Genomic DNA, 21338 nt, shown 5'->3' on the forward strand with positions numbered 1-21338 from the left:
TCCAAGACTCAATACTAATTTGACTATTTCTCATTTATTGTAAGCGGAGATAATTGGGTGTTGCCTGCTGTGTGTTTGTGTGCCTGCAAGGATCTCTGTGTTTACATGACTTTTTTTTTTCTGGCTTCGATGGCAAATGGAGAAACCGTAACGTAGCACACTAACAGCCTTTCTTAACTTTATCGCTTGAATCCATAGTCCTACAACAAAAACACATTATTTTAGCAATTCATAACACAACACAAGTCTGGAGTCTAATGGTTCTGTCTGGGTAGTTTTATCAGTGTTTATTTTAAACCCAACTCTTGACACATGATACAGCATTATCTCCTATTTTCATGGAAGTAACAATGAGCATGCGTTATTATGTATTTTAGTGTCTAATTTGAAGGACTTTTGGGCTAAGTGCACAAAAATCTGTGCACTGTCTCTTGGCAAAAATGTTTGATGGGGTAATAAAATATCATCTTGTTAGATATTCAAACCACATTGGATTATGAGACAATGAGCTCCTCGAAATCGCCCCCTCCTCTGAAATAAGAGCCTCAGGCAACTTTCACACTATTTACCTCTAAAATGCATCTGTTTTGTCAGTTTACACCTCATGTTCAATGAGGGTTCGACGGCCTAGAAGAGAGACTCCTGGAAATGTTTAGCTCCCCCTTTGTAGTTTCCCCAGGGTTGTGTTTAGGAAATGATAACTCACAATCACGCCTTGTGAGTCTCGACAGGAATACCGACTGTAAACGCAAACCACTGCTACCCCTGAACTCCCTTTTCCAATGTTTAAAAACCCCACTAACAACCACTGACATCGGACTGTTGGATGCAGTGGGAATGAATACAATCTAAGCTCAATGTAGGTTTGTGTCTCATTGGCAGTGATGGAAATGACAAGACAGTGAGGTTAGAGACATTTTCAGTGCGTTTGTGCCATCAAACATGACGCACTGGGAAAAAGGCTAACTCCTCAATTGGAAAAAATTATGAAGCTTTTGGCAGAAGGTTTGTGGCACAGGGCCTCAATTAGGGGGCTTCCGACCATGGTGTCTTTCCAGCCTCCAGTAGCTGATTATAGAATTTAAGGGGGTTCTCACACTATTGTTGTTCTTTTGGATCAGGCATATTCAGGGGCCCCCTCTCAGCTAGGGGCCCCAGGCAATGTCCGGCTTTGCCAACCCTGCCGCAACGTCCCTGCCACAATTGACACTCAAACAAACAAAATCTCCCACCTCAAAGATCGCAACTCTGGGTCAAACCATCAGGTCCTCATTTATGTGCATGTCACGTTTCCCACATTAGGTACAATTCACGGAGCGCTGACGATGAATGGCGTGAGAGGCGTGAGGAATTTGACACACCTGATCGGAGGGAACCACCATCTCGGGCTGATCAGCTGTCACCCGGCACACGGTCTTGAGCGGTTCACTTCGGTTAGCGTCTCGTCCTGGGGTGAGCAGGACTGTTTCGGGAGATCTGAAAGATAATTTTGTCCTTTAGCAGATAGCTATACTTTGGGGAACACATTGTCTTTGCAGCTTCGCCTCATTAGCCTTCTCATGGCCTGCATGAACAATCAAGGCCGGGCTGCTGAAATATTGATTAACTCTATAGTGAGAGCAAAGATATATCTTTTTCTCTTTTTTTTTGGTGTGGGGCGTTTTGGTGCATATAGATGAATATAGTTATTTGTCTTCGGTGGTTGTTTACTCCCAAGGGGAAACAATGCCTTCCCTTCAAAGTCTTGCTGGCACATGCAGAGAGGACACACTGATCACATAATACTGTGGTTGTGTAGCCTGCCGCCTGTGTTTGTGGTTGTGTGTGTGTGTGTGTGTGTGAGTGTGTGTGTGTGTGTGTGTGTGTGTGTGTTGAGCTTGTGTTCCTGTGTGTGTGGCTGTGTGTGGTGTCCCCTCGTATTTTGCTTTGGTTTATATGAGGCATGTGCTGTAATGTTCAAAGAGAATTATATAGCATTGTTTATGGAGGGTGACTCCATAAACAGGGAGCCACAACACTCTCTGAGAGAGGAGCTGCATGGCAGATTTTACCGCCAGCTGGACCAGCGTTACCTGTGCAATCCTCTTTAGTCACATTAATATAGGTCTGTGCCATGCTCTAAATAGCGCTACAGGGACTTGAAACAGCCAGGAAAAAGTTGAGAAAGGGAGATGGGTGCAGGGGAAGGTAAGATGGAAGAGAAGTGGGGGAACAGATAAGAGAGAGGAATTACAAAGTAAGTGAGAGTGGGAGTTCTGTTGCCTACCAAACAGGCAAGTTTAAGAAGCGTTTCCACCTTGGCTGGTAATGCACTCATTGATTGTCTTCTGTGACTCATAGAGTCTATAAAGTAGGTTAGTGGGTTATGCTTAAAGTTAAAGAGCTAATTTTTTTTTTATTCCTGATGGGAATCATCCAGAAGTTAAGAAATCCGTTGCAAAGTTTGTCTATGATAATGAAATGTATCATTAAAATAAAATGGTATAAGCTCACTGCAAAAAATGGGCTTTCTGAGTTCCACTGTAGAGGAAATTCTTTGAGGAATTGTTCATTGGAGCATTTCATGTCTCTGCAGTATAAAGGAGATGTTTGCCATAGAGCCACACAGCTATGAAAAAAAAAACACATGTGTGAAGATAACATATTCAGCGTTGATTTTTCTCTGTCTCACACTTGTCAGCTCCAAATAAACGGTGTGATGGAGCCGATCTGATTCTGGAGCAGCTGTTCACAACTAGTGTTACTTTTAATTTCTCTTACGCAAACACTGTCCCAGTGCAGCATGGTTCAGCTGTGTATCCATATCTCTCTGTGCAGTAATGCTGTGTAATGCATCTGTAACTGCTGTGTCTACAAAACTCCTAATTTCTCATCCTGAGGATGTTAAGTGAGCCATTTGGCCTGTAAAAGTCTTCTCTATAGATCCCTGTAAGCCCCAGACAATGTCCCATTGATTGATGGATTATCTTATAACTGGCACTTATGGCTACCAACCTGCTTTTTTGGCTACATCAACATCAGCAGCATCCGTTGCAGCTCATCTGCATGCCGAAGCCTTCAGAATGCACGCAGGGGACGTGCCGCACAAAGGGAGAGAAGAAGAAGAAGAAGAAAAAGAAGAAGAAGAAGAAGGAGAACAAGAACAAGAAGAGACATAACTTTACATGAGTGATATCCAGACGTCTGCCATTCCCTCCCTCCGTGCTTCTCTTAACTCATCCTACCCCATCTGTTCATCCAGAGCACACACAATCTGGCATGGAGCAGCCATCAGGTGTACACACACACACACACACACACACACATACACACACACACACAGAGCCCCCAAGCCTTTCCTTACATTAATTCATGCGCTATATAACTTAAAGTTGCTGTTTAAAATAGGGCATTTAGAGACACTTGAGGACATTCTGAGATCAGCTTCTGATCCCTACCCCCCCACCCCCCCCATTCCAGAATTCCAGACTCATAAGCAGGGGGCTAAGTTGGTCGCATAACTCCCCATATAGAGCTCCTTTATTCAGGCCTGATGTGAGAATGTTTATGTGCGCTCCCACTGACCCCCGCTCCAGAGTGCAGTGATGGAAACAGCTCTACAGACAAAAGCTGCTGAGACTCAAAGGCAGTGAAAGGAAGAATGGGAGGGGGGTGGGCGGAGTTTGCAGTTTGCATTGGGGTAAGGGGCCGTGCGAGACTAAATCATCATTGGAAACTCATTAGAAAGCTGGCGGGGCCAGGCGGGGACTGCCGCACAGATTGCGCGCTCCCGAGCACAATACCTGTAATGAGGTGGAAGCGCAGAGGGAGTGTCCGCGCACAGATTTCTTTGCAGTAGTTACTCCTCTGGCCCCTAAAGTTTCCACACAATCTGCGTGAGGGGTGTAAAAATAAAAAAGCTGTATTCATGAGATGTTAACCGTTTGTTTCGTCGGGAGGAATTTATTCAAAGTGTTGCAGCAATCAGCGACAGATGGGCTGGAAGGGTTGATGGATGGGAGCAGAAGTTAACTAAGAGGAGGAAGAGATGGAGGAAGGAGGATACTTGTTTTCATGGAGCTGGACGCGGTCAATCTGGTGGCATTCTGTTGCCAGCCCGAGCCTGCTGCTCTATTAACTCCTGGATCCCTGCAGCCTGTTGCAAGCTACATGTTGGAACAATCCACAAATGTGTCCAACAGTTCATCCAGAATCATCACTCATGATGTTTTCTTTGAATTAAACAGATTTACTGAACCTTGAATTTCCTCAGATTATCCATAATTGTGAATCTTATTATTTTCTACTTTAATAATAAGTGTGAAAGGGCTCAAATATGACAGTTAACAACAACACGGCTCAACCCGACCGGTCGAGGCAGACGGTCGCCCACACTGAATGTGGTTCTGTTGGAGGTTTCTCTATAATATCGGGTCTCCATCAGGGAATTGCACAGACATTATTTTAAACTTGAAATTAAAACAATCAAATCAAACACCCATCACAACGTCTGACAGATGATGAGATGCATGAAGGCTTCTCTTTGCATCATATTTTTAAATCTTTAAGACCTGATGATATTGTGATTTAATTTGGTCAAGCTTTAGCAACTCATGTTTATGCAGACATAATAACAATGAAGATTTTTTTTTTCCCCAGATGGGCAGCTCAGTCAAAGAGAGCAAACAGGCGGTTGCTGAGGGAAATGTAGCTGTGAGAACGTCCATGGTCTCAATCTTACAATGTAAAGTGCTTTGGGATATTATATGTGGTTATTTAGCGCTGTAAAATAAAAAAGTAATTCAATTCAGTTAAAATGGGCAAAGAAATGAATGTCAATTTTTCATTTACAAAATATTCTGCACCAAGAAATTGAAGTGTGTCTTTCTCCGTGTCCTTAACATCCATCCTGTCAGAACCTCCACTCACAGTCTGATCATTATCTTTCTTGTTACGATGTATACGAGCTACACAAAAGGCTCTAATTAACCTGCACAGCCCTTTATCATGTTTCCAATTTCGATGAGAGGTGAGGGATAATACAGGTCGAATGAGCGCATCTAGCCCCTGTTAGTGAAGGGCCATCCTTCTCTTTTTTTAAGACCCCGAGGCCACGACACAACTTTCTCAAGTGTTGCACGGCTGATGCACGGCGCATTCACTCCTAATCATTTCCATCAATAGTCTCGAGGACGAGGCCATTATAGCCAGACGAGCCCTAGAGTGCGCTCCTCATGCTGGAGAGGCGATAATTGGATAATTAGTGCTGGGAACCAATTAGGACTCCGCGCTTGTGATGGCACGCGAGTTAAGCAAAGGTTAGCAGCAGAGGGGGGGGGGGGGGGGGGGGGGGCGGTGGTGGTGGGTTGTGGGTGCCTGGATGGACGGAGGGTGGTCTTCAGTGCGCGGATCGATCATCTTGGAACCCCCCCCCCCCCCCCTCCTCCTCTCCTACACAAACACAGACACACACATCTCTCCCTTTCTCACCCCCTGTTCCCCTCTCCAACTCCCCCCCTCGTCCACCGCTTATCTTCCTGGACAAAAGAGTCCAAATCGGCCATTTCCATCTCAAAGAGTTAAGCCCCAACAAGAGCCGAAGGGATCGGGCTTCAGACCCCAAAAAATACCCGGCGATCACTAGAGCAAATGGGTTCACAATGCAGGAGGAAAGAAAGAAGGGATGAGCGGGAGGGATGGAGGGGGTTTCACTCTAAAGATGTATTTATATACGTTAAAGAAAATGCTAATATGTCCCGTGAAGAATGGAGTGGATTTCGGGGACTCAACTCTAATTCTGCTATTGTTGAACTCGCGTGCAGACGGCCGAGATTGACACGCTGGTCACGTGAGGGAATTATTCAGTTTTTGGGTGTGCGTTGTGTCCCACTTCAGCCAATACACTGGCCCTCTAATGCACGCGCACATGCACGTGCAGAGATTTTAATCCACGAGACGAGACGAGACATAATGTCGTGTGATTTGCTTTTGATTGCTCTTGTCTTTGTGTGCAGAGAAAATACCGTCAGAGGCCATGTGTGTCTCTGAACACAAAGGAACCACAGAATGGACAGACTGGACCATTCATGAAGCTGTGTAGCCACTGAACGATGTTTTGGATTAAGCTCGTTGCCGCACAATATATGTTATCCTTTCACATTTTATACTGACCAAGTCCTAAATGTTTAGAAAAACATCTGGGTTACATTATGAGTGATAATTAATCATATCATGATGATGATGAGCAGTTTCAGTGCAAACTATATGAACAAGCTTGTTGGTGCCCCCATTTCCCGTGTGAGCAGCTGATGTTAAAATAGCCCCGTGTAGAGCCTACAGCAGCCCATTCAACACAGCACATCTGTGGTGAAGCTATAGTCATGTTTAACTGAAAAAGCTTCAGGTGGCAGATAATGACGCTTCCCAAATTGTATTAGTGCTTCCAAGATGGACAGGTGCAATACACATGGTCTTTCCACCTTCTTTGCTCTGCTGAGGAACTTTATGTATAATTTTATGCTTAGAACCGCCTCAGAAAATGTGATCATAAGGGCCTTGACTGAGAAAACATTGAAAGCTCAATTTTAGCAAGTGGTTCAAACGTCCTTATGTGTTTTAATCCCAAGGTACTTTTAAAGTGTGATGATTGCCCTCTTTATATTTTATTTATGTATTTTTTTATAAACTCTGAATAAAGGTTACAAGGTGGCATCAACATCTCAAAAACACCCTCTTAAGGCTGATGAGGTTGTATTGATGTAATTGCTGCTGAATGACGTCTCCTGATCCTGTAGGACAGGCCTGACTGTGTCTAACTATGCAAGCTGCTTGACTGGATGTCGCCCATTCAGGTGCCTCCTATTTGACTTTCTGTGGCAGATGGGTTCTTTATAGAACATGCCAACTGATATTAGCTTCTACTGCAAGGCAAGTGTTGCCCCTGAAAAAAACTGTGCGTGTGTGCATGTGCGAGGAGGAGGGAGAGAGAGGGAAGGAGAGTCCACTGTGAAGAATGAGAAAATCTCTTAAAGAGCCGTGACGGGGCCCCGGTCGTTTTCTAAATGTATTTTAATAGGAGGGACCCTGATGTCCGGGGCAATTCATCTCCCATCTCCCTGTAATGAAAGGAGTCGTGGCCGGGACCGGGGCCGGTCTGGAGGGGTGGGGAGGGGGCGATACAAAGGCTGCATGTGGCTGTGACTCATTATGCTGCAGTTAGGCAGAGGGCTGCATGGAGGCAGCGGGGGTTAGGGTCCCCACAGACCGGCTCAGGGGCCACAATGCCGGCATGGACGGGCTGTAAAGGGAGACCCTGCCATGCCTTTATCCCGCCTGCTACTAACGAGGGCTTCATACGCCTTTGATATAATCTCACTATTGAAATCCTGATAAATCCCCCCTGCGTTTACAGCCAAATCCCATTTGTAACGGGTTCGTGGAAGGCTGTGTGAGCGCGTGCGTGGCCCGCCAGTGTGTTTGTGCGTGCGTGCATGTGCGTCTTCACCTGCTCCTCTGTCTCTCTCTGTTCTGGCAGCCGAGGCCAGGCAGAGTCTCGTGTTATAACCGAGCCGTTACACCGGCTTTAATTTAAAAAATCCCCCCTTGTGCGCACAAGACATCTCGTGAGTGGATCTGATCTGAGACCGAATTATACAATCAATGTTTAAATGGATAAAGTCCCTTTTCTTTGGCTCAGATATGATCTGTTGGGCAAACAATTACTGGAATACAACGCACCAGGGGGATGAATAAAAGAAGGCAAAAAAGCACATTTATGGAATGTATTAATGAAAGTAAAATGAGCTCTAAAGTGTGCTATTACCACCAGTTATAACAGATTTATTTTCTTATGATTCTCTGACACTACAATTATTCAGTGTGTTTATCTGCCTCAGCATTATGCGTCTATGAAAAGTGTTTTAAATTAAATCTTAACAGCCTGGATGGAGGGGATCTGTGATCGAGGAAAATAAGTAGTGCCGTATCTGTGCGTAAAGTTCTCTCCGAGGTGGAGAGGTCAGTGGGACAGCTGAGCGTGCCAGTGGCTGCCTTTACACGGGTGGGTTACATGGGACACGTGCGTGCGTGGGGATCCATCCAGTCCGAGTTTCAGCATAAATCTCTTAACAGTGAAAGTGCGCCTATGGGGTAACGCATCCCCTTAACAGACACTCCTACTTAAATGCTTTGTCCTCTATCTCAGGGACACTGCGCATCTCCGCGCTCCCCCTCCGTGTGTCGGTGCGCAGACTCATGTATCAGCCCGAAGAACACAAACAAGCAACGGGAACTATAGCTGTATTAAATCAAGCATCGTGTTCGGACCGGACATTTGGGTGCCAAGTTACGCCGCACAGTCCAGGAATCTCTAAATGGGGTTTTAGAGGTCTTTCAGAAGTCCCCCCCCCCCCCCCCCCCAACGCCCGGATTGGTCACATCGCGGCTCATTTGCATGCCTCGCCGTATAAACCCTCCTGCAGACACTGCAGCCCTCTTGCGCTGAGCAGCACACCTCCAGAAGAGAGAGAGCGGAGCGCATCCAGAGTGCGCATTGAAAGACATATGGAATATTTATACCAGGCGCTATAGGGAAAAGACAGGAGTTGAGAAGGGGTTTCTGTTTAGCAGGAGCTTTTTTTCTTCTGAACTCTCAAATTGGACTCGTTTCGGGACAGTTAGCTGAATTTCACATAATTTGGGGAGTGAGGGTGTGAAGATGGGAGAAACAGGGTGGAACGGGCTGCTGGTGCTCGTCTCTTTGCTGAGCCTCTCTGCTGTCACACAAGGAAAAACGGTGAAATACCAGACGTTTGAGGAAGACGCACCAGGAACAGTGATTGGAAACTTGGCCAAGGACATCTCCTCCGCTCCCTCTTCCTCGGGAGGCTCGAGGAACAATTTCAGGATGATGAAACAGTTCAACTCCTCTTTCGTCCGTCTGAGGGAGAGCGACGGGCAGCTGACCATCGGGGAGAGGATAGACAGGGAGCGGATCTGCAAACACATCCTGCACTGCCTCATCGCTTTCGACGTGGTCAGCTTCTCCAAAGAGCAGTTCAAACTCATCCACGTCGAGGTGGAGGTCAAGGACATCAACGACAACTCCCCCGAGTTCCCCCGGAAAGAGTCGAGTCTGGAGATCTCCGAGAACACGGCGGTGGGCACGCGGATCCCGCTGGACTTTGCCGTGGACGAGGACGTTGGGTTGAACTACATCCAAAGCTACCAGATCTCCGTCAACAGCCACTTTTCCATCGACGTGCTTAGCAGGGCTGACGGGGTTAAATATGCGGAGCTGGTCCTCATGAAGGAGCTGGACCGGGAGACGCAGGCGACTTACGCGCTGGAGCTTGTGGCTATGGACGGCGGCAACCCGTCCCGCACCGGAACGACGCGCATCAACATCAAGGTGAAAGACTACAACGACAACAGCCCGGTGTTTGACAGGAACAGCTTCTCCGTGGACTTGCCCGAGGACGCACCGGTCGGCTCCCTCCTGCTGGACCTGAACGCTGAGGACCCGGACGAGGGGATAAATGGGGAGGTGGTGTACGGGTTCGGGAACCAAGTGCCCTCAGAAATACGACAACTCTTCAGAGTGGACAGGAAGACCGGACGGCTCACTCTGGAGAGTCCGGTTGACTTTGAAAGTAAGAACACGTACGAGTTTGACGTCCAGGCCACCGACATGGGTCCGAACCCGAGCCCGGCCATCTGCAAGATAGTGGTGCAGGTGCAGGATGTTAACGACAACGCGCCGGAGATCTCCATCACCCCCATGACGTCCATCACGGCGGGGATCGCGTACATCACCGAGGCGGCGACCAGAGAGAGTTTCGTGGCGCTGGTCAGCACCTCGGACAGAGACTCGGGCGCTAACGGGCAGGTGCACTGCACCCTGTACGGACACGACCACTTCAAACTGCAGCAGGCTTATGAGGACAGCTTCATGATCGTGAGTACCAACCCGTTAGACCGGGAGAAAATCCCCGAGTACAACCTGACGGTGGTGGCGGAGGACCTGGGCTCCCCTCCCTTCAGGACCATCACTCAGTACACCATCAGGCTGACGGATGAGAACGACAACGCTCCGGTGTTCAGTAAATCTGTGTATGAGGTGGCGGTGGTGGAGAACAACGCACCTGGGGCATACATCGCCACGGTCGTGGCGCGGGACATGGACCTGGGGTCAAACGGGAAGGTCAGCTACAAACTTGCTGACACGTACTTCATGGGCTCCCCCATCTCCACCTTTGTGTCACTGGACCCGGCCAGCGGGTCGCTTTACGCGCTCCGGAGCTTCAACTACGAGGTGATGAAGCAGATGGAGCTCCGCATCACGGCGAGTGACGGCGGCTCCCCGCCCCTGACCGGCAGCGCCAGCGTCTATGTGAGGATAGTGGACCAGAACGACAACGCTCCCATCATCACCCAGCCGCCCCTCAACAACGGCTCCGCTGAGGTCCTCCTGCCCCGGGACGCACCGACCGGCTACGTCATCACCCGGGTGGAGGCGCGGGATGCGGATGAGGGCGTGAACTCGGACCTGTCCTACGGGCTGGCCATCGGCGAACCCTCCGTGTTCTCCGTTAACAAAGCCTCCGGGGAGATCTACCTGAACCAGGTGCTCAGCCACGACGTGGACGAGACACTCAGCGTGACCGTGACGGTGAGTGACAACGGGAGGCCCGCGCTCACCTCCACCGCGACCCTCCGCTTCCTCATCATCGCCGGCCCCCCGCCAAGCGACCGGACCGTGTACCAGGCGGGGGGCGGGGACGACGTGCACGCGCAGTTGGACCTGTCCGTGGTTATTATTGTCGTGCTCGCGGGGAGCTGCACGCTGCTGCTGCTCGCCATCATCCTCATCGCCACCACCTGCAACAGACGCAAGCAGGACAAAAGCGGGGAGGACAGCGACTCGTACGGGGAGAAGGGCACGCTGGAGCGGGGCAGGACCCACGTGGTGGACAACCCGCTTCTCCCCCTCCACGGGGACGGGGCAGGAGCGGCTTTTGACGGACAATCCTACAGCAGCCAGCCCGGTGGGTTCACCTCGACTCACCCCGGGGGCAGTGACATGTGTTCGGCCTCAGAGGACGGCAGCGAAGTGCCCTGTGTGTATGACTCAGACAACAACAACAAGCTCCGAGGGATTAAACATGAGGTGAGATGCACCTTTGGGACACTTTGGAGGGGTGGTGAGGGGAGATGTGAGGAGGGGAGATGTGATTTGCACCCTGCACTGTGTTCATCCAGCAGAAACTCACCTCTTTTTTCTTTCTCCTCTGTCCTGCAGGGCTACTCCACTCTGCCTGGCTACGGGAATGGAAAGGAGGCTGTGAGGCCCATCACCATCTGGAAGGGGAACTCCTACACCACCATCTCTGCCAGGGACCCGGCCTTTAGTGGCAAGGACAGTGGCAAGGGGGACAGTGACTTCAATGACAGTGACAGTGATGTCAGTGGGGACACAGGCCTGAAGAAAGAAGGAGCAGTGGTTCCTCCCATGGGCGGCCAAAATGGTAAAGACATGCAAAACAATCAACTTATGAAGTAAAGTATCAGATTGTGTGAGTTTGACGATGAGCTGTGGCTTAAAATCTAATTCAACTTTCTTTTCTCTGTCTCTTTTAGCTCTGTGGGCATGCACAAGTGAGTGCAAGGTCCTGGGTCACTCCGACCGCTGCTGGAGCCCCTCAGCGGTGAGGGCCAACGCGGCTCCCTCCCCGGCGCCGACCCTCTCCTCATTCAACAGCCTCCCCAAGACGGCCTCCCTTCCCCGGGACCAGAACCGCAGGGACAACTTCTACCAGGCCACAATCCCCAAAACACTGGGGCTGCAGAGCGTGTACGAGAAAGTGCTGCACAGGGAGTACGACTACGTGCTGGTCAGCTCACCCAGGCCTGTGAGGGCGCAGGAGATCAGTGACATAACCATCCCGGTTTACACCCCCACCCCAACACACCGCCCCAACAACGAGGCCTAAAACAGACAATTGCACACACACACTTATAAGCTCACTTTCAAAGAAATGTATAGTGTATTCAAATGTTTAATTTATGAGTAACTGACGAGGAGAATAATGTAACTATTTGAAGTTATTTGTTGCTGTTGATTGTGCATATTATGTGTAAGTTTATATCTGGATATTTGTGCGTGTATGTTTTTAATGTAAAAGCCACCTTTGAAGTCTGTTCAATCACGAAATTTTGTTGGACATGACGTGTATCATATGCAAGCTTTGTACATACAGAGATTCTATTTTTTATAAAAGTAATAATGAAGCAGAGATATGTAAATTTGAATTGTAATTATTGATCTGTACGCATGCTGACTATTTAAAAATGCCCCCTGAAACTGGTAAATTTGAGGGCTGGTGACCTGCAATGTATGAAGCTGATAATATGAAATCATTTGAATGCAATAATAAGTCGATGTACAGATTTTTTTCTATATCATCACGGCATTCGGAGAGAAAATAAACTTTGAAATACTGTTCTGAGCCGCTGACTTATGTGTGTGTTGTTCTGAGAGGTTGCGATCCAGAGGTGAAACAGGCTGTTTGTGAATGCCTCGCAGGAACAGCCTATCAGTCAGGCCAGTCGCTGTAGTAAAAGCCAACAGGCGTCGCTGTTATTGCAGCAGTGAGCCTCTGTCCTTGCAGCCCACTGAAGAAGGTCAGTTTAGTTTTTTCTCCCTCTTTTGTGAACATGGTTTTTTTCTGGTGAGGTGCCAGAGCAGACGCCAAGGATTTCCAGCAAATCACTCACGCCTAACAGGAGCAGAGCAACCTCCACAGTTATTATTTTCATCTTGGTGGACTTAATAGGTGCATTTTACCGCCCGCCGACCTGCATGTTAATACGATAAGCAAAGATATGCTGAGCTTTCCACCACATCGATCATTACCACCTGATTTGTGCGCATGGAAGAGACATCCGTAATGAGAGTGGCTGTGCGTAAAGGCGCCCTTTAGGGTACGCCTCGAAGAAGAAAAACAGGTCACATGCATACAAAATGAGAGGTTTCAAGCAGGCAAAATACAGTTGAGATTGGTTAAAGAACGTGGAGTCCTTGCGAAGAAAAGCTTCCTGCTCCTCTGTCCGGATGTTTTCTTGTCATTGTGCCAAAGCGCTCAGTGCGCTCCTTACGTAATCAACCTCCGTGTAATCACGCATTCAGGACACACTGCCGAACTCACTCACTCCCGCAGATATGAGGGGAGCAAGATCGGAGTGTGCTGCCTCGTTTTTTTGCACACTGTCATGTTAACATACTGCTTGTGGGATGGAGAAAGCGTGCGACATTCCGCCGGAGTCCCCTCTGACCTGCAGCAGTCTGTGGAGGACGGAGGAGGGAGGGTGATTCGAGGAGACAACCTCACCCTCTCCCTTCCTCCATTATCTCCTTAATGTTCATGAATCTCGGTCCACACACAGAGGCTCGTCACATAAAACTTATTGATATGAACATTCTGAGGACCATAGCAGGCATCAGACTCGTGAGCAGCCAACACATGGTCTTCAAAGAGAAAGAGCGATGAACTCGAAACCTTTTATATATATATATATAATGTGCTGATCGTCCAATGGAGGTGTTAGATTTCACCTGACTTTGATTCAGAGGCACAAAAGTTGTCAAGGTTACGCACAGCTCTAGTGTATGATAGCGTTAAGGCAAAACATGCAGTGACCATCCTCCTCCTCCTCAGGAAGAGAGGGAGGGGGCGAGAGGGAGCGAGGCGGGGGGGGGGGAGTGAATGGAGTCGGGGCTCCTCAGGTGTTCGGCTCCAGTCATGGCCGGGAGCTCAGAGAAAGTACCGATCGCCTCAGCGGGACCGGAGGACCTGCAGCAGTTCATGCCTCCGGTGAGTGTTGCTGGGATCATCGGGGCCCCTGCGCCTCTGTCGGGGCCCCAACATCCCGCAGGCTGTATCTATTTCATTACCTTTCAAAAGTTGTATAAACTGTGTCGCTGTGACTTCATCGTAACACGGACACCGTGTCAGGTTCAGTATCATAGATAAAGTTTTTTCAGGAAGCTTCCCTTCTCTAGGGCAGTGTTGTCACTTTGGAGTTTCTCTGTTTTTCTGCGCAGGCCTACTCCGCCGTGGCGGTGAAGCCCGCCGCCACCGGCCGCCTCCTGAAGGCCGGGATCGCGGTGCTCATCGCCGGAACCCTGCTGCTTCTGCTGGGGGCAGTTGGAGCTTTTTACTTCTGGAACAACAATGAAAAACACGTGAGGATGATATTTTATTATAAATCTTACTTTTAAGGTCAACTATAGAGGGAGGAGGGTCAGAGAAGAGGGAGGGTGAAATTCTTACTTTGGCTGAATGTGGGTTTGACCGAGAGAACGTATTTTAACTTGATCTTTTCCTAATTTTTCTTTTCTTGTCTTTATTTCATCTTCTACTGTAGCCTATAATTGAAGTTGCATAGATCTTTACATAAAAAACAGGCCTTTGTTTATGAAGATGCACTTTTCCACATGCAAAGGACAGTTCTGTGTCTGCCTCTTGTGCACATTAGTTTAAATCAGGACAGCTCACATGATATAACAAGTTGTCCCAAGTTAACACATGGTATTGTAAATTTATGTGAGTTTTCAGAAAGCATTAATAGTTGGATTTTCTGACTTTGCCGTTCCATAAAGTGAAACAAGTTTCAGCTCATGTCACCACCCCAGTGATTTTTACAGGCTATATACTCCCTCAAGGCTTTCGATCGAAAATCAAATCAAAGTGGGTCTGAACTGCTGGATAATTCCCTTTTTTCCTCCCTAGCAGTTTTCTCTCCTTTCAAAACTTCTCTGAAACAAGAGGGAACCACCACAGAAGAGAACGGCTCTCATGCGTACTCCCATCCAATAAAAAATCATGTCACTTGAGGGAAGAAATTGTTCAAACAAGCTCTTTTGAATTGGAAACAAGTGAAATTATGTCGTCGCTGGTGGATTCTTTTAACTAGTATGAATTAAAAATGCCCAGCAGACTGAAGCCGCTCTTTAAGAGGAATTTTGTCTTGCAGTGTAGGCAAACAGCAAAATGTAAATTAAACTCTCTCTTCATACTGTCTGAGGTAAAGCCTGGTGAATGGAGTCCTTGTGTGTATCTGGTGTGTGTGTGTGTGTGTGTTGGAGGGTTGTGGGTGGGAGGAGAGGGGTGAGCGTGGGGGTGGGGGGGCCCTCTCTGGTCCGGCTGATGCTCCAGGGGCAAGAGGTGTAGGAGACGAGAGGGGAAAATGCAGCTTTCTGGGTGTTTTCTCTTTTTTTTTTCCATTATGAGGTTTGAAAATGTTATTAAAACATGATGAGGAGTCTCTGCAAAAGGGTCCTCATCACCCAGAGGTGTAAGGTTTGTATTCTCCTAAACAAGCGTGAATGAATGTGTGTGTCTGAAGGAGAAAATTGAGAGAGGAGAGGTTTGCGAGGAGAAGTCATGGGTAAGATTGGGGAAAGGGAGAATGAAAGGGAGGAGGCTGTTGGGGGGGTGGGGTGACTCTCGGGACTCTCATACCTTACATGCCAGTCTGAAACCTTGTGTGTGTGCCTGTGTGTGTGTGTTCAGGTCTACAATGTCCACTACAGCATGAGCATCAATGGCAAAGTGGAGGAGGGGTCCATGGAAATCGACACGGCCAACAACATGGAGAGATTCAGCACCAGCAGCGGGGCGGAGGAGGCCGTGGAGGTCCATGACTTTGAGATTGTGAGTCGAACGGAAAACGATTAAAGAGTAATGATAATAATGTCCAGAGGAATAAGAAAAGCAGAGTCATCAAGCTGGACACCCTCTCTCTCTCCCTATGAGCATCTGGAGAGGAAGAGATCGGATTTGTTGAAACTTTAAAGAACCTTGTGGGGAGACTGGCTCATTGCAAAGGTGGACAGACAAAGAACTAGTGGTCATGTTGTCCCCCTGTGGGCCAATCGGTGTCAAGACGCATGGTCCCTTCAATTTTCATTAAACTCGGACTGGTGGTGTTTGATCTTTAATTAAAGCGGACCAAATCAGGCCGATCAAACTAGCGTAGCAGACGTTTTGGCCTCTTAAAAATTTAAATCCTGACCTTTAATCATACTGTCCCCATGAGTGTCATTTTAAATCTTGAATACAGTGCTAATCTACATCACCCCCCCCCCCCCCGCAATGTTTAATCTAAATCAAGTTTGCAGATGTTTGCCTGTGGTGTTGCATTCAATGTGTAGATGTGTTGTCCCAGACGCCTGCAGACGACAACACAACAATCTCTGTGACGAGTTATAAATTCCAGCTTCTGGTTTGTGCCCCCTCCTCTCTCTCCCGACTCCAGGGCATCACAGGGATTCGCTTCTCAGGCGGAGAGAAGTGCTACATCAAGACCCAGGTGAAGGCTCGTCTGCCTGACGTGGAGACCCTCAACAAGGAAACCATGACGTTCAACCTGGTGGGTTGCTCCAGTCTATTCTCAGAAAGTGGGATCTCTTTAAGTTGAGAATCTATTAATGGCTCTTTCTCACTGTAGAAATGTGGAAACTCCTAAACTGGAGCTTACCAGAACCCGAGCTTTTACAAATCATGTGAAGGTCTATTCATCCATTTTGTATCAAGCAGTTTTTTGGAGTTTCTTCTTTGTTACAATCCTCATTATTGATGTGATGACTAATGAGTTTGACCAATCATTTCGCCAGAGGTTGAATGTTCCAGGATTCAGTATCACCTCCTGAGACCGTCCTATATTTAGCTTTGGAGCCTGGCCCCAAAGTGGGTGGAGAACAGTGTAAACAGCAGCAGAACCAATGACAGTGCATACTTGTGTGTGCCCCTGCAGTGGAAAGGGAAAGACCCACGTCTGAGTGTTTAACTCTTTGAAACCTATTTTTCAAGTAATTATACCATAAACGTCCAGCATCACCTGTAAGTGCATTGAAATCATTCAATCTGATGTTCAAAGCTAAGCTGGACAATCCATTAGAATCTTTTCAAATAAAGACAGACATTCGTTATCAGTGGCTTATACGAAGTACTTTACAAGTGAGTTATAAGGATTGAAAATTCGGAAACAACCTATTTACTACTTGAAGACGATTAATCAGCCTTGAAAAGGTAGAAATTCTGGCTGGTGTTTGGCATGCAAGCAGCACCACTCTAGATATAGCAATGTCACTTTAATTGGTTGGCTACTTTGGTGCGGACTGAATTTCTGTATTTGAACACTTATTGAATTAATTGCAAGAAACTCATGATCCCCAGGGGGTGAATCCTATGGATTTAGCTGATTCCGCGACTTCTTCTCCTAGAATCAGGCATAATTTCTACCTGTTCAGGGAATTATCTCATTATCTTTGGGATGAATTGGCAAATATTGTACTAGAGTGTAGATGTACATGTTCTCCCCAGGATGAACCATAATAACAGGCATGCTAACCTAAGAGGATAACCATGTTCTGTACAGAACTGTAGCATGCTTACAGGGACAGTTACTGCATCTCCACTCAGTTATTCAACTCTCTGAATAATTGGAGTGGATTAAGTGACAATTTGACCACTTACCTTCAGGAGGAGAGCTGCACACAACTGCACATGTGATGGATTACTGCAGTGGAAGAGCCCTTTATTCATGAATTACAAACACTTACCAAACCATTGACTCCAACGACACAAACGTGAGCTTATGGAAATGACAATACTGCACAAAAATATGCTTAGAGTAACTAAAATACCTAAATCTAAAATCACCCCATATAAAAGATGCTAAGCACAAATGTGACGACAGACAGAGGGGAAGAGAAACAAAACTATCATATACACAAAAAATTTAATAATTGCTAATATATAGATATTACATTTTTTACCTGTTCCCACACCATTCCATTTCAGTCGGACTCTATTTCTAACCACGAGCCATTTGTGCAAAAATTATAAAAATAATACATGACCAGATATCTCAAATCTGGCAACCCAAAACATTGTCTTTAAAAATAAATCACCTATAGCTGATTAATGAGGCAAATTTTAATCAGCCCATTACTAAAGCTAGCTGTTATAACTCATCAAATATATCCATTATAAATACCATTAGTTGTATTAATGCATAGTCAGTTCTCTGCTGAGCTTTAGATATATACTACAAATCCTCACCTCTGATATATTACTAACGTGAGCTGTGGCGTTAGCATGAATCACCCAAACCAATGATAAACCAATGATAAACCAAGGACACGTAGGTGATTTCCATGTGTGGGTTCCCATCACTTAACATAACACGCACGCATGCACAAACACACAACAGACACACACAGTGAGTACGGGGCCATATGTGTCTGGATTGCTATCACAACTCGCAAACGCCTGTGATTGTTCAGTCGAGGCAGTCTGATAATTAAAATCATTTAGTTCTGCATAAGCCTCGCATCCACATAAATCCACATCGCCGGAATTACCCTCATGAATGCATAAACACTGACTCCCGCTCACACACACTCACACACATACACAAGCTCACGCATGCACACACACACAATTAATTATGATGCGGGGCTGCTGTTATTGCCTCTCTGTCTCGTAAACGATCATTTATTTCACGTCTGTGCGTTTCTGTGTGTTTGTGTTGTTGTCTCTTTTTGCCTCATAAATGATCGTTTGGCTCACATTTGTGTGTTTGTGTGTGTGAGTGAGAGGGGAGACAGGGAGATGTCGTTATAATGGTTGCTGCAGGCTGGTCATTTGCTATAATTTAGAGTGATGGCAAATCTGGGTGAGATAACCACACACGCGCACACACACATAAACACGCACAAACACACACAAGTCCCCATCCACAGAGAGTGGGTCAGATAAACTCTTATCTGTCAGGCAGAGGAGAAGGACCCCCGCTTTTATTTTCCCCTCCAGCAAATCATTTGAGCTGGGAAAAAACAACCAGCAGCAGCATTTCAGAAGGGTTGGAGGATAACATTCCCTAAACATGTCTGTGGCGACTGCAGTGCAGCCCTCAGGATCAAACGCCTCTGGGCCAAATCATCCCCCACAGAATTCCCCCCCGTACCTGAAGGCTGTGGATACAGAGGACATATGTTTACAGTGTCCCCTCCGGACACCTCATTAGTTTATCTGCAGAAACCTGTACATCCAGGGCATCTCCCCCCCCCCCCCTTCCGCTGCTGATGAGTCCTGACATCGTGTGTACAGCTAAATGTTGATGCAAGGGGGATCTGTATACTAAAGCCTCCTGGGCTTCATTTTACTGCTTGGTTTTATGTTGTTATAAGGAGCATTAACGGTGCAGCATTAATGCAGATTAGATTTGAGTGTGAGGAGTGTGGGCTGTTTAAAGGGGAAGGCTGGTAACAAGATACATCATCAACCCTGATATTATGCCTTCGAGTGATGTTTTTTTTTTTCTTCTCACATTTTTCTCTCCTTGAAGGAGGACGAGGTGATGCCGGCCAAGTTTGAGGACGATCTGATTTGGGTGGCGGCCGACACGCCCCTCTCTGACTCCGCCTTCCTCAGCAACAAGATCAAGGACCTGTGCGGAGACCTGCCCATCTTCTGGCTCCGCCCCACCTACTCGACCAGTAAGCACCTCACGGTTAAGTCTTGAAAATATAAATCTGAAAAGTGAAACACTCAATTTTCTCAGGCTCTGTAAAAAAACAAAGAGGACGTGGGTCAAACAGTTTCAAGCATTTCCATTTAACATTGCTATTGTTCAAGCAATCGGAAAGAAAAACAAGCTGAAAAAGAAAAGTCCTTTTGAAGTGTCTGAGCCGCAGACTGTACACGTCTGAGCATGCTGGGAGGTCAGGAGTTCTCAAAACACCATTTTTTATTCTACTTCATCCGACGCCTTCGAGAAATCCGTCTGAGAAACGACTGTGCAATCAGGAGCCGAGGCCACATTAGTGCCACTCGGCTCCTAAATCCGGTCTGCTGTCAGATTGTGAGACTGTGATGTGTGCAGGCGGACAGAGGAAGAGGAGAGCCGCCCTGCGCCAGCGCCGCCAGACAGCCGGGGCCACGGCGGATAAGGAGGAGGACGTGGAGGCAGAGTTAAACCCAGAGAACCCCTACCAGGTGAGTCACACCAAGGACCTCGCACTCTTAATTTACTTCCCCCTCTGTCGTCTGCGTCAGTGGCAGTGTTCACAACTGTCCGTTCGGATCTGAGGGACACCTGAGAGGGCCGCGGCCGGGGAGAGCTTCTCACAGCTGTGCGGGCGGCAGCAGATGCCGGGGTCACGGCGTGGAGGCCTGGATTGTCTCCGCAAATCTGAGTGTATGCGTGGGTGTGTTTTCGGTGCATGCGTTTGCTGTGTGAGGCTGTCCAAAAGTTTCCTTTCAGCATCGAGACGGTATGAATAATTCCACGACACCCCCCCCCCCCTCCCCTCCTGTTGCCCTTCTGCCCTTCTGGGCGCGCACACACACACACACCCATTTGCACACAACACACACACACAGACTTCCATACATACACCCTCCGACCTCACCCCCTATGTTGGGCCCCACTCTCACTAATCCCTACACACTCTAAGCATCCCCCAACATGCAACATGCTCCTGACAGCCACAGAGGGGGGGAGGACGACACCATGTAGAAAAAGCAAAAAATATTTGACAACAAAAACCCACGTCTGACATCATCCCCCTCCTCCTCCGTCCACCTGTCGGGAAATGTAAATAAATTGGTTCGAAATTAGCTCCCCTCCGCTGCTGAAGACATCGGCGATCACGTGACACAACGGCACGCTAGCACTTTGCACCCTTGACCTCCCCATGTGTCTCCTTTCAGAGAGGTCTGGAGGGCGAGCAGGGCAACATGAACATCGACCCCATGCTGGACCACCAGGGCGTGTGCTGCGCCGAGTGCCGCCGAGGCTACACCCACTGCCAGAGGATCTGCGAGCCGCTCGGAGGCTACCACCCGTGGCCGTACCACTACCGAGGCTGCCGGGTGGCCTGCAGGGTCATCATGCCCTGCAACTGGTGGGTGGCCCGCATCCTGGGTCTCGTGTAGATACCCCCCCCCCCCCCCCCCCCAACACACACACACACACACACACCTGAGTCCAGGATTGAAGATAGTAGGGAGGGGAGGGATGGATGGGGCTGCGAGGGAGGGGAGATGAAGGGGACAAGTTTTGCTTCTCATTTCCTTCACATACCTGTTGGTCAGAGCAGATTGGTAGAAGTATGAGCAGCATCAGTAGCCGTGCCCACACATTATAAATGCATGGAACCGAATCTAGGACACCGGGATCTCACATATAAAGGTTTGCAGTCGCTGAGCACTGCACAGCTTCTCTTTATTAAAATAACATACCTGCTTTCCAGTCAGATCCTCCTTCACTACAGCTCGGCGCGCTGTGGA

General features: G+C 47.9%; 2 protein-coding genes across 2 annotated transcripts; both read left to right on the plus strand.

The window, feature by feature from the left end:
* The first annotated feature begins 8493 nt into the window (after positions 1–8493).
* On the plus strand, positions 8494–12473 carry LOC133967924 (protocadherin-8-like). The gene is made up of 3 exons (XM_062403630.1): positions 8494–11146; positions 11279–11504; positions 11617–12473. Exons 1-3 carry the CDS (start codon positions 8696–8698, stop codon positions 11967–11969), a joined length of 3030 nt encoding a protein of 1009 aa, XP_062259614.1. The 5' UTR covers positions 8494–8695; the 3' UTR covers positions 11970–12473.
* A 1271-nt stretch (positions 12474–13744) lies between these two features.
* On the plus strand, positions 13745–20987 carry LOC133968790 (leukocyte cell-derived chemotaxin 1-like). The gene is made up of 7 exons (XM_062404995.1): positions 13745–13850; positions 14081–14221; positions 15552–15692; positions 16297–16410; positions 19393–19543; positions 19930–20042; positions 20760–20987. The coding sequence occupies exons 1-7, from the start codon at positions 13779–13781 to the stop codon at positions 20982–20984; spliced, it is 957 nt and encodes a 318-aa protein (XP_062260979.1). The 5' UTR covers positions 13745–13778; the 3' UTR covers positions 20985–20987.
* The last annotated feature ends 351 nt before the right edge of the window (positions 20988–21338 follow it).

The sequence above is a fragment of the Platichthys flesus genome, chromosome 14 (genome assembly GCF_949316205.1).
Source record: "Platichthys flesus chromosome 14, fPlaFle2.1, whole genome shotgun sequence".
In the NCBI taxonomy this organism is placed as follows: domain Eukaryota; kingdom Metazoa; phylum Chordata; class Actinopteri; order Pleuronectiformes; family Pleuronectidae; genus Platichthys; species Platichthys flesus.